General features: G+C 52.4%; 1 protein-coding gene across 1 annotated transcript; it reads left to right on the top strand.

Annotated features, from left to right (window-relative positions):
- Window positions 1-15,740: 15,740 nt before the first annotated feature.
- On the top strand, window positions 15,741-18,286 carry LOC135311274 (E3 ubiquitin-protein ligase RBBP6-like). The gene is made up of 3 exons (XM_064440402.1): window positions 15,741-15,906; window positions 17,328-17,427; window positions 18,178-18,286. Exons 1-3 carry the CDS (start codon window positions 15,741-15,743, stop codon window positions 18,284-18,286), a joined length of 375 nt encoding a protein of 124 aa, XP_064296472.1.
- The last annotated feature ends 346 nt before the right edge of the window (window positions 18,287-18,632 follow it).

The raw sequence follows: 18,632 nt of genomic DNA, 5'->3' as shown, positions 1-18,632 counted from the left end.
CCAAAGTCAGGCAGTGTTAAAACACCTTCCTCTTGAAAGGATGAGGGTGTTTTGATGCTGTCCTGCAGCGAGTAGTTGCTAGTTGGGAGGATAGAAGGGGAGTGCCTTATCAGCCAAGTTAGAGCCATTTCTGGAATACGGGCAATTGCATGGCTATTGTTCTCTTTGTTTACTCGCACCTGTATAAACACAAATCGCATGTTCATCAATAAAGTTAACACTCTTTTAGCCTCGTGTGTTCCCTGGCATGTCTGTGTTACATTTCTAACTAGCGTCTCACCATGAGCTAACAGAGATGTCTCAAAAATGATTAGGAAAAATGTGGGGATTGATAAAGGAAATCTGACTTAAAAGGCAAGCCTAAACTTTGCCCCAAGAGAATTGACGGAAGCAGGAGATCATTCCCAAGAAATAGGGCACATCGATCACATCTCCCTTTCAGGCTGCTGCACTGACCCAGAGGGTAAAATTCCTACACCTCCCCAGCAAGAATCACAGTGACAGAGGGATCCTGGTGGGAGGGGGGTATTTGTGACATTAGAAGGAGTATTAAACCACTCCCATTTTTAATCTCTTCAGGACTATACGATGTCAAACCACCATCTGTAATCACTAGTCATAAATCTCTGCACACTAGTATCTTCAAAGTGGGATGCATATTGTTTGTTTAAAAGACACAAGTTTTTTTACTTTTCAATTCAAGTTTAAAACCTGCAAGCTTACCCCATGCTTCATTTTCCCTCTGGTTGCAAGGTAGGTCATCCAAACAAAGGCCCACCACAAGTAGATGACCAACATCTGTAGCCACTGCGTTTATTGTATTTCCTACAGTTATTGACCTGAGTTCACTTCAACTGCAATGGTGCATTCTAATATTCCAGCGTACCAATTGCCATTTCCTATGTAGAAGCCATTAACTCAAAGAAAACATAGAAAATCAGTTATATGCAAGAAACTTCCTGGACTTACGTACAAAAGACAAAACTCAGTCTTGTCCTCCCACTGCTCACAGCCCATCAGCAGTGGGACAGGCTTTTAGAAAGTGTTGAAGGGAGATAGTAGCTTAGTAAAAGTAAAAGTAAAAGTCACCAGTCCTCATTTAGAATCAAAATAGCAACCAGGGAGAGCAAAAAAGTTTTAAATGCACACCAGCACTTCCGTGAATGCGAACACAAATTTTAAAAGCCACCCGAAAACAACAGCAGCCTGTTCGACAAAAAACTAACTCCTGCTGAGGAGAAGCGCACGCTGCTCTGGAACACGCGAAGCCGTCTGCGTGCAGCTTTATTACAAGGTCTTTAGCAAGACAGACCTTTCAGCACCTGCAACCCCTCCCAGGACAACCCCGACTGCGAGGGCAGAGGTACAGGCACATGGGGACGCCTGTACTAAAGCTCTACAACAAAAGAACACAGGCTGTCCTTCAGCCTCCATGCAAAATGCAACACAGGGACAACAGGGAGCTTTACAGCAACAACAAAGTTTTACACAACAATAAAACAGAGAAGGGAGCATCACAAGGTATCCCTTTTTTCCTACATTGTTTTTTTCCCCCCAGAGGTGGGGAAAATACCCAAACCCCTAAGCCCCAAAGTTTTCTCCTCTCCCATATCAAGCACTTGCTGTGACTGCGCTGCCTGGCAGTCTACTACAGAATTTACCTTTCCTCTTGGCTACAAGAGCTCTCATCTTGGAAGTGCCCACAGTAACCTAGACAACTTTATATTGTTTCCGACTGCCTGGAAATCAAATTAAATTTCCAACCTTCTCTGCTACTCAAAGTGCTACCAAAAGTGTTTTGATTATTCAAATTCTTGCTGCTCCAAGTCTGGATGACCCTTACAAGCAAAGCAGAAATACTGCCCATACCGTGCTGCAGAATTAGCCACAGTTCAAGTGTTGCTCAAACTTCCTTTTAAGATTTACTTTTTGTTGTACAACTGGCTCCAAATCAACCTTTTCCATTTTTGCATACCATCTTCCAAAAAGGTTTCCTGGTTTTCATGCTTCAGTTTTCCCTGTAGAAGCTCCTGAAACCGCCTATTTTCCCACGACGCTCGGCACTGGCTTTGCGTATTCTCCTAGGCCACTGCCCACTCATTCTGGGAATGAACACAGGAAACCTGTCTCAGCTCACTGAATCGGGATGCTACCCTTCTGCCTCATACAAACCAGGAAGGTCCGTGAAAATACCGTTCCAGAGTTCTGAAACATGCAACCATCCATTATAAACCAATTTAATACCATTAATGTTTTCAATTCAGATTTGCTTTTACAAGAATCCATTACAAATGATACTCCATTAACAGTTTCAGTTTCCTGCTGCGTGTCACATGCATATCCAGAGGGCAATCAGAGATGCTTCCACCAAAAAAAAAAACCCCACAAACCAAGAAGAACAACACAATCCCGGCCCCCCAATTCTTTCTAAGCCTGAATTTGGCATTTTTAATCTCATTCCTTTACTCTCTGAATGACTACGCATCTACTTGTACACTAAAAGGCAGTCAGACAGCCATGATAAATACCCTGTATTAATCCACCAACGGCTTGACACCTTGCACCAGAGTTCCTCTAAGTCAGTCCTAACCTGTTGTGCTGGTTTTGGCTGAGAAGGGGTTAATTCTCCTCACTGTGGGGGTCGCCTACCTTTCCAGCTTCCCGCGCTCTGCCACGTGTGTGTGGGGGGGGGCTGGGAGGGTCGGGGCCGTGGTGGGGGCGGCTGACCCCGACTGGCCAATGGCAGGTTCATTCCATACCACGTGACACCATGACCAGTATATTGAGGGGGGGCAGCGGCAGCGCGGGAGCAGCGCGGCGTCGGGTCGGCGGGCGGCTGCAGCGCGTGCAGTTCATTTCGGCGGTTCGTTCCCCCTCTCCCCTCCCTTCCCCCCTCCCCCGGGGCTTTGCGCCTCTCGTTGTTCTCCTTTACATTGCATTTCTGTTGTTGTTTCTTTGAATTTTAGTTATTAAACTGTTCTTATCCCGCCCCACGAGCGTTACCCCTCTGATTCTCTCCCCCATCTACCGGTGGGGGAGGGAGCGAGCGACTGTGTGGGGTTGAGCTGCCGGCTAAACCACGACACCTGTACAACTTAGTTGCCCACAGACAACAGACCCACATGGAAAACAGTCCAGAAATTAAGGTGCTCATTAAAGCCTTAAAACAGGAGTGACAAAAACTGCAGAGTGGAGTTAAGATTCGATCTGCATTTTGCTTTTAAAAAGAATCAGTGTGAAAATCAGAGAAACGCTCAGGCAGATTAAAAACCTATATTAGGTAATGTATAAATGTGGAAGGAGGAGTTACAGAATAAATTCAAAACATATGGGCAGTGGCCAAGTGCCAGATTTATCTACCTGAGTTTGCTTACCCTTACTCCCACTCACCACTTGGAAGTTAACAGCCCAACGAGCAATACCTGTGCCCTGTCTGTGCTGCTCTAACTCATCTCAGAACAGCAAAATGATAGGAAGCAACATGAAAGCAACAGACCAAGCATGCTTGTACTCAAGAGCACTCATCAGGGCAGATTTAATTACCTTGTTCAAATAGCACCGCTTTCTTCACGGAGTCTCAGAAGGAAGATATTAAATGTAGTATCTGATGCACACCATAGATTTCATTACCCTTTACATGAAAAACAGACAAGACCAACACGCATCAGCATTTGACACTAGAGCCGCTTTACCCAGCTACCTCCTAGGGTTATTCTCCAACACGACTATTCTTGCATTCAGGAGTTGCAGTCCCTGTCTAACGTGGCTAAGCTAGCAAAAGTTCCTCAAGTCCGTTCTGTCTGAAATTACGCTCTTTTTTACACTTGCTTGGCGTACCTGGACAGAGGGGCGCAGGCGCTGAGTGTCTCAGTGCAGAGCACACACGCAGCCTTCCTGACAGAGGCAGACCCTAGTTAAGACAACGTTCCTGGCGCACCCACAGCAGCATACGGCAGCAGCGTATGGCCTTTCAGGGAAGGTGTGCCTTGAATGATTTGTTAACCAAATCACCATCAGACCCCTTCTTTCCCAGAGCAGCCCCCCATGCACTGTGGATGACCACACGCTGCAGCCAGTGGATGTCAAAGAAAGCGTACCCCCCTTGATCAACAAGGCTGGCAACGGGCAACAACAGGCGAGGAGAAGGCTGAGGTACTCAACCACTTTGTTGCCTCAGTCTTCACTGGCAACCTCTCTTCCCACACCTCTAGAGTGCATGCACCGCAAGACAGGGACTGGGCAAGCAAAGTCCCTCCCACTGGAAGAGAAGCTCGAGTTTGCGACCACCTGAAGAACCTGAACACCCATAAGTCTGAGGGACCTGGCCAGATGCATCCCAGAGGCCTGAGGAACTGGCTGCTGTAGCTGCCAAGCTACTCTCCATGATAGCTGAAAAGTCAAGGCAGTCAGGTGAAGCCCCTGGCGGCTGGAAGAAGGGAACGGATCTGAGGGGCGTTCTATGTGCGCCTGCATCACTGGGTGTACGCTGTGAGTGTGCGTGTGGGCAGACGGGTGGGTGCACACTCCGTGCGTGCATGCGGTGTGTGGGGGTGGGTGCACTCCGCAGGCAGGCGTGCTGTAGGGCATGCATGCACTGCCTCTGTGTGTGCGTTTTGTGTGTGTGTGCCCGCTCTGTGCGTGTGCGCGCGCGTATGCCCGCTGGCCAGATGTGCGTATTGTAGAATCATAGAATAGTTTGGGTTGGAAGGGACCTTTAATGGTCATCTAGTCCAACCCCCCTGCAGCGAGCACGGGCATCTTCAACTAGACCAGGTTGCTCAGAGCCCCGTCCAGCCTGACCTTGAATGTTTCCAGGCATGGGGCATCTACCACCTCTCTGGGCAACCTCTGCCAGTGTTCCACCACCCTCGTCGTACAACATTTCTTCCTTAGATCTGGTCTAAATCTACCCTCGTTTAGTTTAAAACCATTAGCCCCAGCACATCAGAAATATGGAATGGAGCACCTGCTACATCTCTTTGTCCATGGGGATTCACTCAGTCCAAGCCTACTGGTGAAGCCATTACTCACAGCAGTCCTTCCACGCCATAGCCATCACTCCTCTTGGGAACAGACAGGAAAGCTCTGCATGACAAAGGCTGTCAGGACATGCTCCAGAAACAGAAGACCAGTGCAATAAGATCCTCATCACCTAATCGCATACAAATAATTCTAGCTCCATGAAATTATTCTTGAAAATGAAACACACAGAACAGCATCCACCACCAAAGCTCTTTCAGTGGTAGCTTTAATTGCTGCAGAGCTGCAGGCTGACAACCTGACCATCACTGTCACAGGACCCCAAAAGAAATGATAACTGGCAAACAGTAACTCTACCCATAGCCCATATCTATCTAGCCTGGAAAGGCAGATCCCGCTTTTCGGAAATAACTTGGAAAGAAACCAAGTTATTTCGAAGGCCAGCTCAGCCCAACTCATTTTGCTGGGGTAAAGCTGTGCAGCTCAGAGGAAAAAAAGCTGACTTGGGTGCTGGAAAGCACACGAACGTCAGAGTTCAGAGCTAAAAAGGGCAAAAGCCTTGATAGGGCTCCTTTTCACTGTCCTCATACCTGTGTGCATGCTGTGACTTCCTCGTTTCCCTGAAGTCCTCCCAGACTAACCGGGAAGTGGCTTCTGTCCAGGCCATGTGCCATGAAGAGATACCTTTTTGACCACGAAGCAGGTAGCAAACAATTGCATCTGCAGAAGCAAAGGGGTAGCTGCGCCTTGGCTTTGGAGATGCCCGAAGCTGCCCTGAGCCCCAGGAGCCCCTGGTGCCCCAGCATTTGCTTGGCCCTGAAGCCCCGCGGGGCCTGCCAGCGCTGGGGAGCCCTGGGGACAGACGCAAAGGACAGTAGTCAGGCCACGTGGGGAGAGCGATGGGGGTCCTATCCTTCCTTCTGGACACAGGAGGATGCCCTGGGCCACGCCAGGACAGGGCGTCTCTCCCCGCCACGCTCAGGGGAAGGCGAGGCCTGAGGAAGGCCCTGGGCGCTGGGCTCAGCACGGGCACTGGGAGCCGGGGCAGGGCCCTGTCTCCTGCCAGGTGCCGGCCTGGCCGATGCCAGCAGCTCCCGTCACGCGGCTCCTCCCGCCCAGGGCTGTGGCTGGAGCACAGACCGACCCGCATCTTGGGAAAGACTTGCTGATGCAGAGCACACCCGGGGCAGCTCCCCTCGCGGCAGGGCAGCTCCCCGACGCTCCTGCCCCCTGCCCTCCCTCCCTGGCAGGCCCAGCCCCCACGAGCGGCCCGAGGGATGCAGAGCTGCGCACACCGCGATACCGCTGAGAGAGCAGCGCCCGGTGCCATGGCCCTTCCCGAAGGCCGTCTCTGCACAGCCCAGTGTCCCGGGGGGCTGAGGAGCGAGCTGCGGGGGCAGCGGGCGCAGGGCAGCCCTGTGAGGAGAGGCCCCGGCTGCCTGTGCCCGCCCGGCAACAGCCACACCATTGGCCACGGCTGAGCCAATCAGCGGGGCCGGAGGCGGCCAGTCAGTCCCAGCCGGGCTGGGGCGGGGCCGGAGGGGGCAGAGGCCGAGAGGCCTGAGGAGAAATGGGTGAGGGGGTCCGGGGGCAGCCGGGCTGAGGGGGGTGCCGGGGGAGCTGCAGGAGCAGGGATCTGCGGGTGCGGGTGGGTCTGTGGGGAGGGACCTGGAGACCTTGCCCACGGGCCCTGCCGTGGCCCAGGCCACCAGCCCTGGGCCTGAGCGCTCAGCCCCAGGGACGGCCCCACAGCCAGGGGCAGAGCGGTTCCTGCTGCTGCCCCGAGGGTCGCCAGCCCCAGCCCGCACAGCTGGAGGTCAGTGTTTCATGCCCGCAGGGCAGGGGAAGTTTGAGCAGCCTCCTTGCCAAAAGGTGGCCCCAGGCTTTGGAGCAGGCATGCTCTGGTGGGGACAGGCCAGGTGCCTTGGCTGTGCCCAGGCCTTCAGGTGGGTCTCATGCTCAGGGACAAGCTCCTCTCTGTTGACAGCCTTTCAGACATGGGGATTTCCAGACATGGAAGTTGTTCCTCCCTCCTGCTGAGAGCACGCACCGGGGCTTTGTTGTCAGAGAAGCAAGCGGGGAGCGCTCCTGGTTGGATGCAGCTCCCTCGGCAGATGCTTGAGCTCGTCTCTCGGCCCCAAGGTCTGATACGTGCCTTTCCCCCTGCCCAAGCTCTGCCGCCGGCTTTTGGGAAATGGGGGGACGGAGGGTGGATGGTTTTCGCACAGCTGGCAACTTCCAGTCAACCTGTCAGGGAGGTTTTGTTCCTGGTTCTTGAAATAACAAGTTGTTTGGGTTTTTCTTTTTAATATATTACTTCCAAGGAAACTTCTCCAAGGAAAGCGCAGTGTTTAGCTCTGATTGCTCCTTGTGGGGACTGCATCTGTCCTCAGCCAGGCACACAATAGCTTTCAGGCGAGGAATGGCACTATTCCAGGGTGAAGTGAACAATCGGGATCTCAAGCCTGTTTTGTTTAAGGCAACCAGGTGAGAATGTGTGGTTAGAGCTGTCTGTCTTCCTTCCCCTTTTGACTGCAGTGCTCCCCGCTAGTTCTGTGTAACAGTCACTTCTACCCCTCAGCTCCATCAGGTTTGAATTTCTGTAAATTGATGCTGCGCTTTGCACCTGTTTCTACTTGACTCTTCACAGAGTTGAAAATTCCCTCTTCAGATCTGTCTACTTTCTTCTCCCCCTGTCCTACCCGCAGAACTGTGTTTGGCTGCAGGGGCTGCAGAGTCTGTGTTTCCTTCCCGTGGTGAGGAAAATATGGACATGAAAAAGAAGTGGATAGCGATTCTGAAAAGACTCCTTTCTTTGTGTTTGTTCTCACATGCAATTGCCTCTTGTGGGTTGTTAAGTGATGTGAGTTACTCTGAGTCTTGGCAATCCCTTGTTGGCAACCCTGTGCTCAGGAGGTGCATCAGAAACTCTGTTTGGGCATTGCTTATGTCAGACAAGTAACCGTAGCCCTTTCTGAAAAATAGCTCATGGGTGAGTCAGTTCCTCGGACGTAACAGAAGGGTTTCTGTTTGCATCTGCAAGAAGTCAGGAGCAAACCCTGCTGACGGAAGCCCTGAGAAGACAGGGAAGAGGAGAGAGAAGAACAGTTTTGGAGCGTTAGGCTGCTTCACCCCCGATGGTGTCACACCTCCTGGCACATTGACTCTGGGTAAGGGCGCTCTCGGGGTGTTTTCTGAGCTTTCCCGTGCTCACCACCAGAGAGCCGCCGGCCCTGGGGGAAGGGTGGCACCCCCTTCTGTGTGCACCCCAGGATCTTGTCACGCCGCATAACCTCCTGCGCAAACAGAAGTGGCCAATAGTCGCCTTCTTTGGGGAGGCTGCTGTGGGCACGAGGAAGATGCTGGGAGCAGGCTTCCTTCAGGTCATCCTGGGGGCAGGTAGGGAGCAGAATGGGAGTGAAGTGCTGCCGCTGCCATATGTGTGCAGGCCTAGGGTGGCTGCAGTGGAGGAAATGGTGTTGTTTCAGCAAGGGGCACTTTCTCTTGTCTTACCCTCAGAGGACGACTGCCACAGTCTGGAAAGCTGGAGGGGAAGGAGAGGGCAGGGGTGCGAGAAATGAGATGTCAGCTAGAGCAGGTTGTGGGAGCGAGGGTACCTGTTGCCTCATGGTCTCCAAAGAGAGTCGCTGCTCAGTACTGAGGCGTCCTGGATCCTGCTGCAGAGACTGAACTGGCGTCAATCCCATTTCCCAGTGTCGATACTCAACATTTCCTCCACCAGCCTCATATATATATATTCCTGTTGTGCTGCCTTCCAGCATGTATCTGTGCAGCCCTGCTCACCCTGAGCCTCACATCCCACAGGGTACAGCGGGATGGAGCTGTGAGGAGCACACTCAGGTGTACAAGGGTTTGGCAGTGCAGGTGTTAGCGGATAGTCTAGGCCAAGCCAAAATAAGCCTTCTGGAAACCCAGGGGGCTGGGAAGTTTGCCATGTTAACAGCGAGAGGCCTGCAGAAGGCAGTGGAAGCCCAGTGAGGTTGTTAATGCTTAAACCTCACAAGGTTTTCTTTGTGCTGTGCTTCCCTGCAGAAGAGCAGCAAACCTCATCCCACCTACCTCTGGGGCAAGCCTTGATGCTTTTGTGATCGCTCTGCTGTTCTCTGTATTGGTTGCCAGAGCAAAGTTCCCTTGAGAGACAAGGATCAGGAGGAGGTGGTCATCTTGTTGATTTCCTTGAAACGGGGGAATTTTACAAGCAGTGGAGATCTGGCTGAAGGTCAAAACTGGTGTCTGGAGATGAGGAGAGGGCAATGCAGAGAGAGCAGAACAGGTGAGAGGAGCACAGTGTGCTGGGAGAGCATGTCTGTTTTCTCATTACTGGGAGATGCTAGAGTAGATCGAGAATCTGGTTCCCTGAGACCATATAGCAGCGTGTAGCAGAGTGACCAGGAGGAGACTGCTGGGGAAGAGCTTGAGAAGCCAGGGGATGTGCAATGCTGCAGTCAGCGCAATGGCAGGAGAGGGGGTCAGAAGACCTTGCGTTTTAAAACCTAAGCCAGACCAGAAGGCTTGTCATGGTACCTGTGTTGTCTTTAACTGCAGTTTCCACACCTGTGAGAGCGCAGGCATTTGGCTGCCAGTTTGTAGTACTGACTGGTTTGCAGCTTAAACCTACTTTGTAAGCACGGAAGAGAAGTGGGCATGGACAGGCAGAGGCTTCAGGCACCGGCAAAGGAGGGATGGGGCAGTCTGTAATATTTCTTTCAGGATCAAAAGCTGAAGGACGTTTCCATTCAAAGAGCCGAGCCTGTTGGGAGCTCCAGTCTCCAAAGTTCCAAAACCTGTGTATCGAACAGTGACCAGCCCTGATGTTTCTTTCTGCTACTCTCTGGTAGTTTCTGTGGGCTTTCTCTATGGCTGGTGGTTAATCTCTGCTAGGTGTACAAGCGCAGTTCCATCAAACCACTCGCAAACCTGCCACTTGCCCACCTGCTGCTGGGGGGCCAAGCCAAAGGGATGAGGCCTCGTGCCCATACCAAGCCTGAAGCAAAGGGAAAGCACTGAGAAGGTCACCCAGTCAGCCCTGAGCCAGAGTGCAGACATCCAAGCTGCGCTGAGAGGGAAGAGCCTGGAAAGCAATTCATGGGCGGGGGGCGATGGAAGCAGGTACAGTGTATGCGGCCGCTGGGATTAAGTGACACCCTTGTTACCCCACGTGGGTGCCAGAGGGCTGTTCCTGCTCTCTCCTCCCCAGTGCCTTAACTTAGTCTTTTGTCTGTATGCAGGGCATTGATAACGCTACTCTGTGGGCACCCTGTATGTGATTGGCAGGTTTTCTGCATATTTGTGACCGATCTTTCTTGTTTCTTTTAAACAGGAGAATCTTGATATGTGCTGCCCAGGAACTAAAGAAATGCAAAGAACTGACGAAGAGAGAGGTGCCAGTCAAGGAGGGAGTGGAGGGTAGTTCTGGTTTTAAGCATTCTTGACTGCGTTCTAGCCAAAAGCCTTGGCTTAAACAACTGAAATGAGCTCAACTACTGGGTATTCTTCATCCCGGCGCAGTTCTGTATTGCTACGGACTTTACCAGCCATAGCCATGGACTCCGGGCCTGTCCTGTAGTGAGCTCAAAGCAGGTATTACAAAAACAAAAGTGTGCTTTTCCAAAATGCTTACAGGATTGAAAACGACAGACGGCTGTGGGCAGGTGGGAGTACACAGGAGTGGGCAGTGTCACTCCGGATGAGGAACAGTGGTGTGCGTACAGCCGTAGCGTGACAGTTTTCATGGCCTTAGGCAGCACAGCAAGGGTTTTCAGGCAGCAAGGCCAGCTGCCAGGCATGTGTGAACACCTCCTCGCGAGCACGGAGGTGGGCAGGGGAGAAGCCAGTGCTGTTCCTGTTGGTGCGTAGCAGGTGACCGTCGGTGGAAGCTGCTCTCAGGGCCTGTAATCAGGTAATCTGTGGCAGAGCCAGAACTTGGAGTGAAGGAGCTGGGGTTGTTTACGCTGGAGAAGAGGAGGCTGAGGGGAGACCTTATTGCTCTCTACAACTACCTGAAAGGAGCTTGTAGTGAGGTGGGGGTTGGACTCTTCTACCTAGTAACAAGCAATAGGACAAGAGGAAATGGCCTCAAGCTGCACCAGGGGAAGTTTAGGTTGGACATTAGAAAAAACTTCTTCACCAAAAGGGTTGTCAAACATTGGAACAGGCTGCCCAGGGAAGTGGCTGAGTCTCCATCCCTGGAGGTATTCAAAACAAAGGTAGACGTGGTGCTTGATGACATGGTTTAGTGGTGGACTTGGCAGTGATAGGTTAGCGGTTGGCCTCGGTCCAAAGGGTCTTTTCCAACCTTAACAATTCTATGGTTCTATGATTCTCCCTTACCACCAGTGCTGTCAATCAGTTCAGGGAATAATGCTTTGGAGGGGGTTCAGATCGGTGGTAATTACAGAATAATTACATGATTATTATTGTGGTAGTCTGAGGGTACGAGAAGAAGCAAGACTTGGGGAGGAGAGGGTAATTTTAATTAGCTGTAAGATTTTTGACAATGCAGCTTTTGTGGGTCAGTGATGACCATCACGGTGGCTGAGACTCTCTTATGGAAATTCTTCTGTTGTGGAGCTGAATCCCCAATCACCCTCTAACAGTCTTAGCTGGACTGCTGGATCCGGCAGCGTGTGGTTTCTTTTCTTAAAACTGAAGATAGTGTAGTTACAGGGAGAGCCTGCTTGGAGGTTTTAGTAGTTTGGGGCAGGGGCCAGTTGGGGGCTGGGGCCTTCGTGGGAGGGGGCTGTTTCTGCCCTGTGCCCTTGGGCTGGCGCTCACAGCTGGGAACGGGCTTTCCAAAATCCTGCTAGAAAAGAGCCAGATGTGGGAGCTGTGGCTGAGCTGGGGACAGGGAGGACCCCTGGAGCAGCCGCAGGACCTGCGGCAAACCTGCCTTCATATCGGGTCTTCCCAGCTGGACGTTGCCCAGGAATAAGTCTGAGTCTTGCTCTTCTCCTTCAGGAAGCATGGTACGCACCATGCACACCCAGAGCTGTGCCTGTGCCAGGAGAAGACTTCAAGCTCAGCCGGGGCTGAGGGTGGCAGTTCCCACCAGCTGTCCAGCTCGGGAAGATGCAGGTAAGATGCCACAGAGGGGACACCAACTGGTTGTCACTTCTCTTGCAGGAACAGGATTTAACAGCAGAAGGGAGGCAGGATTGTGGAGTAGGTGATAGGGCAGGACAAGGCATGTGCTTTGTGCAGCTGCTTGCGCCATCACTGAAAGCAGTTTTTGCATCTTTTCAGAGAAGAGGCAGTTAGCTGCTAGATTATAGGACTGACTGCAGAGTTTTGCTTCTTTTCTCTGTGTCCTGCTCTCGGTCCCTGCCTCTCCCTTTCCCTCTCTCCTTCCTTTTTCCTCTCACCTTTTACCCTCTGTCCCGCTCCTTCGCCCTGCCTGTGTTGGTCCCTTCCTCCTGCCCTTCCTCCTGCCCTTCCTCCTGCCCTTCCTCCTGCCCTCCTCTGCTCTCTCTGTCCCTCGTCCCGCTGCTCACCACCATGGTCCTGGCTGCCCCCTGCCCCTTCCCCTCCAGCCCCTTCTCCCTGTCCCTATGCCTGCTCCTTTCCAGGGGTTTCCTTTCTCCACTCCCTGCCCAGCTCCTCCCTCGTTCTCCTCGTCCCTCTGTCCATCTGCGATCCCTCTCTGGCCCCCCCACTGCCCCGTCCCACCGCTCTCCGCTGCTCTGTCCCTCTCTCCTCCTCCTCCTCCTCCTCCTCCTCCCCCCTGCTCCACGGGGGCTCCAGGATCTGGGCAGCCCCACAGAGGCGACCATGGGGCCTGGCAGTGGGGCAGAGCGGGGCTGGGGGACGGTGACCCCGCAGGTTCAGACAGCAGGGCAGGAGCACCGCAGAGCATGCCAGGGGCTGTAGTCCTGGGGCTGGGGGCTGCCAGGTGGCCGTGTCAGTCTCAGGAATGGCAGGGATCAAATGAAATGAAATGCCACGGACGGTTGTGTCAGGGACGCTGACATGCCCTGAGTGCTGCAGGGGATTTCTGATTTGCAGCAGCAAATCTCACCACTAAAGGAGACCAGTCCTCCCCCGATGGCATCCCTGCAGGCTCTCCGTCAGCCTGTCACTGGCTTGATGGGGCCCTGGCTGGTGGGACCCATAGGGCACGTTATGAAAATTCCCTTCCCTAACTAGTGAATCAACCAGTCTTTATTGTAGGAAAGTCTATTAGCTTTGTAGATGTCAATATGATGAGTTCACATGATACGCTGTACTGTGATGAGGGAGTGGAGTTTCCCTGGACGCTTTGCTATTCTTGACGCTGAAGTAAATCAAGGGAGCCCAGTATTAAAAAACACAACAAACAACAAACAAACCAAAACCAACCAACTAAACAGCCTGGCCCTGGGAAGAAGGGCTTTGCATCTGGGCAGCTTAGAGCTGTCCATGAAGGATAAGGATACCCCAGGTCACCCAAGATAATGCCAGCGTCCTAGCCCCTCTGACACATCTTTGAAACCCTCCCAGCATTGTCTGGCAGCACAGATCAGTAAGTCGAGGAAGACCGACTGCAGGGACATCGGGGTTGCTCTGCAAAGTTTGACTATGATTAGTAATCGGTAGCGTGGGTGCTAGTGACTGGTCACGTCACCTTGCACCTGACCAGCTGAAGGGTGTAAGAACCCTGTGTAAAGGCCCATTTGGGGTGCCCCTGCATTGGGTTAAAGGTAAGAGTCTGAGGAGTGGCTAGGGGGAGATCCTACCGTTGGGTCACGTGGTTCCGACAGGACCCCCTTGCTTTCTAAACTCCTTCTCCGAGAGGAATCTAGGTTTGGCTAAATCCAGGCTTAGTCTCCAACTTGGTCAATGGTTTATTTTCCAAGGGTTGTAGAAGTAACCGCTCATCAGAGTATTTGTTGTTAGTAACTGATTTGGCAGATGCCCAATGTCGTGTTCTAGGGCCAGTCACATTCAATGAGAACGATCACGGCTAGATTAATGAATAGTGCAGTTTATTAAAGCAACAGATACACAGGTTCTAGGCCCATAGTGGCAACCAAACTTTTAACATTAGCTTTAGTCTGATTATGCCTTCCTGCAGCCTATCAAGTTAATCTATCTGTGAATTGCCTCAGAGTCTGCTGATCCCAATAGACTCCATCCAGGAAGAAATCTACAGCGTGATGGCTTATTGGAGTAGGTCCTATGTAAGGTCTTCTGGAAAATCTCCCTTCCACATTCAGCAGATGTGGTATATAGCAAGGCTTAGAAAGAATCTGTGGAGGAATACCCACTGCCTTTAGGCCTAGGAAAAGATCTATGGAACGTTCCAGGCATAAGGCTCCCCTTTTTGTCTGTATGGTCCTAAGGGCTGAATGGTCCACGTCCACCCATCCTATTAATTTGAAGGCTCTATTGGCATTTCCAGTTCCCAGCCCCTACAGAGTGAGTAAGCTTGTCAACAGCTTTGCTCTCCAAGCACAGGCAGGGCTCTCCCTTCAGACTAGCGACAAACCCTTCTTGGTGCAAGGGCGGTATCCTTCCTTTCTTCAGTGAAAACTCATCACGTAGATGCCTGTCCTTGTACCACTGAGAATTCAACACGACAGACACCCGGGAGAGTTGGTTTCAGGTAGCGGGTGGGCTTTGAGTGCATAGCCAACAGTGGGGCTTGTTTGCCCCTGCTGCTGTAGTTTGCCCTGTGGCGATGGCCAGATTATGGGCTGAATGTGTATAATCCCTATTCCACCACAGGCTTATAAGCAAGGCTACCGTATTAAAACCTACGCTTCCCACGCACCATTAACAGGAGAAGCAAAGAGACACCGAGAGCAACAATAACCATCCCTTGGATATAGAGGGCAGCCCTGAACTCAGAAGGGTTTCCTGGCTCTGGAAACCCAGAAGGCACTGAAAGATCTAGAGCAAGAAGTCGTGGAAGCTCCCGCGTTAGCCCTGCCAGGCTACAACAATCAGTTTCTATCAGATTTCCCTGAACAGGAGGGACAGCCGGTTGGCCCCAAAAGGTCAGCAAGGCGCAGCATGTTCCTCAGGAGAACTAGACCTCGTAACTCAGGGCCCGATTTCATGGACTGAGGCTGTTGCAGCAGCAGCTGTGGTGGTGGAGAAAGCAAGAAATAGTGTCCTGGGGCACCTCCTAAGGCTAAGGGTTCATTCCTTACTTCCTTGTCCTCCCCTCCAGAGTTCAAGCAAGTGCGGATGTGCCACTGTGGGGAATTACGTTGGGTTATGGCAATAACCGTACATGGTCATTGCCTTCTTTGGCGGAACCTTCCATAAATGCGACAAGATACACTCAAACCGCTGCCTCTCCCCCAGGCTGTCTTGCCCTGTCTCTCTGCCGACAGGAGGGAGCAGTGGGTGGTGTCAGCCTGGAGGGGTGGCAGGAGGGAGAGCGGGCGGTGAGAGGCGTGGGGGTGAGAGGACATGGGGCGGTGATGGGCCCAGGGCTGTTGGGAGAGCCAGCGCGGGCCCCGGGGCTGATGGGAGGTGACGCTGGGTGGCGAAGGCCCAGGGGGTGGCGGGAGGGACAGCGCAGACCTCGGGGTGTGACAGGACACCGGGCAGCGACAGACCTGGGGGGTGACAGGACAGCAGGCTGCTGGAACCCCCTCCCCTAAGGGCCACTCGGCATTAGGGCAACGAGGGCGGGGCTGCCACACCCACATGATGCAGGTCTTTCTTCATAATGTGCTGAGCATATAAGAGGACCATGACACCGCGTGCTGCAGTAGGCGCCATCCCAGAGCAGGCACCGCCTGGCCCCAACCATGTCCTGTGTCCACTACAAGTTCTTCTCCAGGCTGAACTATGATACGGTCACCTTCAGCGGCCTCCACATCACCCTGCGCGACCTCAAGCGCCAGATCATGGGCCGCGAGAAGCTGAAGGCGACCAGGAGCGACCTGCAGATCTCCAACGCCCAGACCAAAGAAGGTGCGTGGGGGCGGCGGGCGCGGGGCCTCGGGGACCAGTGCGGAGCTGCACCCCGGCGGGGAGCTGCACTGCAGGGGGGAGCAGCACCCCAGTAGGGAGTTGCACCCCAGCGGGGACCTGCACCACTGTGGAAAGCGACAACCCGCAGGGGCCCTGCACCACCTGCCCCGGCGCCCCCAGGGGCCCTGGCACCACCTGCCAGACGGTGGGCTGGCCCCGCTGGTAGGTGACGGTGTGGAGCCGGGCAGGCTCACCGGACACCGGCAGCCCTGGGGCAGAGGGCAGCACACAGGCACTGACCGGTGGCGGCATGGCCGTGGTGGTGAAGCGCATGTCGGACACCTCCGATGCCGTCGGCAGCTGCAGAGGGAACCTCTCTGTTGGGGGAAGCAAAGAGGGGTGGTGGGGTGAGCTACTGGTGGGCAGAGCCCCTTGGGGGGTTACCCGGAGGGCAGGAGCACCACGAGGAGCAGGAGCCTGCTGCTGTACCTGCCATGGCGGCGGGTCAGTGTGGGGTTTGTCTGGGGCAAAGAGTGTTCTGGGGTTCTGTCCCCATGGCGATCATTCCACCAGCACCTGCCTCAGCCAGCCCTGCCAGGGTTTCATTTTTCATGCCACAGCAACTGCCCGTCTCAATGACGTCCCATCCTGCTGATGGTTTCCTGTCCTCAATGCTCATTTCTCATCCCGGTGAGGGTTTCCCATCCCCACGGTGATTTCTCAGACCTGTTATGGTTTCCTATCCCAACGGTTTCCCATGCCCACAATTTCCCTTCCCAAGCACAATTTTTGCAGGGAGCTGAATTTCCTGCCCAAGGGGAAGGGATGCAGCCAGTACGGGTGGCCCTGCGATGCCAGTGTGTGAGCTGCCCCATCCTGCCCCAGTGGGGGGGGGATGGGGCACTTGTGGGGGTGTTTTTGTGCTTCCCGTCTCTGGAATCCTTACACGTGCACACAGAGTACTGTTCTTTTATAACCTTGCCCGTGCAGGAGCCCTGACTAAATGTTGAACTGATCTTGGAAAGAACAAAGTGGAGCTTGAGTGAAGATGGCCGACTTGCTCAGATTTTTCTGAGCACTCTAACCTTTTACAGTTCCGGGACTGTAACTTTCCATAATGGAGATCTAGTAACAGAAGCAATGCTAACCTAAGCGAAAAGAAAACAGGGTTTTAAATATCAGTGGAATATCTGCCCATGGAGTCATGTTCTGCAAAGGCAGAAGTCCCTTCAAAAAGCCTGTGCCTCCTTTTAATTTGATCTGCATTTGTTGAGTGTGTTGAGACGATAAAAGTCGGTGTTACCTATAAAAGGTTGCTTTTCTCTCTGTAAAGGGATTCTCTGAAGTGCTGTGTAATGACATACTGATATACGTTCTTACAAACTGACTACTGCTTTTTTCTGTACTGATGTTGTTTTCAGAATACACGGATGATGACGCCCTGATTCCGAGGAACTCCTCGGTAATTGTCAGAAGGATCCCTGCTGGAGGAGTTAAAGCTACCAGCAGAACCTCTGTTACGTGAGTATCCGTAAAGCGGTGTAGTCTTTGCTAGGGGGTTCAGTGAGGTCACTGGTTTAATGGATATTAGTTTACCAGTGGCGTTCCAACTGCATCTCCCTTGTTAAAGCGGCTGTTAGTTTTTGTTGTCCTGGGGTAGGTTTCAATGGACCTGTCCCAAAGCAGACTGACCTTTTTAGGCCTGCTGGGACATGGGCTTCAGGCTCCAACAACGGTAACTTCTAAGATGATTCTGTTGGGTTTGTTCTTGGGCTTGATTGTTCTGAGACCCGAGCTGTAGATGCTGTTTCCTCCAGGTGGAGAGATGCCTTATGCTATGGGCTTGCTTGTATTGCTTTCAGAGTAAAGACAGATACGCACCGTAGTGTACGCTTAGAATTAGTTCCCATCCCAGAGGAGCCCGATTGTCAGTGTTTGGCTATTTCCTGCATTTGCGGGAGGAGGCAGGATATGGCAGGTACTCTGAGGCCCCAGATCTGGGGTGTATTGGTTGAGATTACAGCTACTCAAACGTGATCCTGCCTACAGGATTGTTGTGGTCATTTTGGGATTTGGGGTTTTTTTTTAGTTGCACTGAATGTGAGAATTTGAGAATGAGAACAGTTTATGTGTATGAATAGATGGCCACATTCACTAGATTATCCGAACAATGTCCTGATGGGCAGGTTTTATAACCTGTTTCACTGCTTGATGTGGGGCACAAGTGCTCTATTTTAAGCTCTGATCACCTTCCTTTCTTTCTCCTTCCAGAAGTCGAACGGAGCCAGTGAGCGGAACACCAAAAGCAGTATGTAAAAGCACAGGGTCACACCTTTTTCTGCACACTGCACTGAATTCTGAACAACGTAGCCTTGTATGAAATTTTCCAAACAGTAGCTTCATATAATTTCTTCCAGTAAAACATAGCCTATGCTGCAAAGACAATGGATTTGATTCAGCATAGTAAGAAGTGCGTAATGCCATCATTTGCACAGTTCTCATGGGACTATTGGTATTTGTGCCCAGTCACGCATTGTATTTCATCCTGAATATGCGAGGCTATTTCCTGAATGGCTTTGTGTTGTACAGATAAGGTACGATTGGTTATAGGCGATGTAGGTTCAAGGTTTGCACAACTGGACGTGGTGCCGTGCTCTCCATCTGTCTGTCTACAGCTAGTAACGTGTCTGTTGGCGTAGCTGCTTGTGCGCTTTGTGTTTCTTGCA

This window comes from Phalacrocorax carbo, unplaced genomic scaffold (genome assembly GCF_963921805.1).
Source record: "Phalacrocorax carbo unplaced genomic scaffold, bPhaCar2.1 SCAFFOLD_36, whole genome shotgun sequence".
Taxonomy (NCBI): domain Eukaryota; kingdom Metazoa; phylum Chordata; class Aves; order Suliformes; family Phalacrocoracidae; genus Phalacrocorax; species Phalacrocorax carbo.
This window is presented reverse-complemented; position numbering and strand designations above follow the sequence as displayed.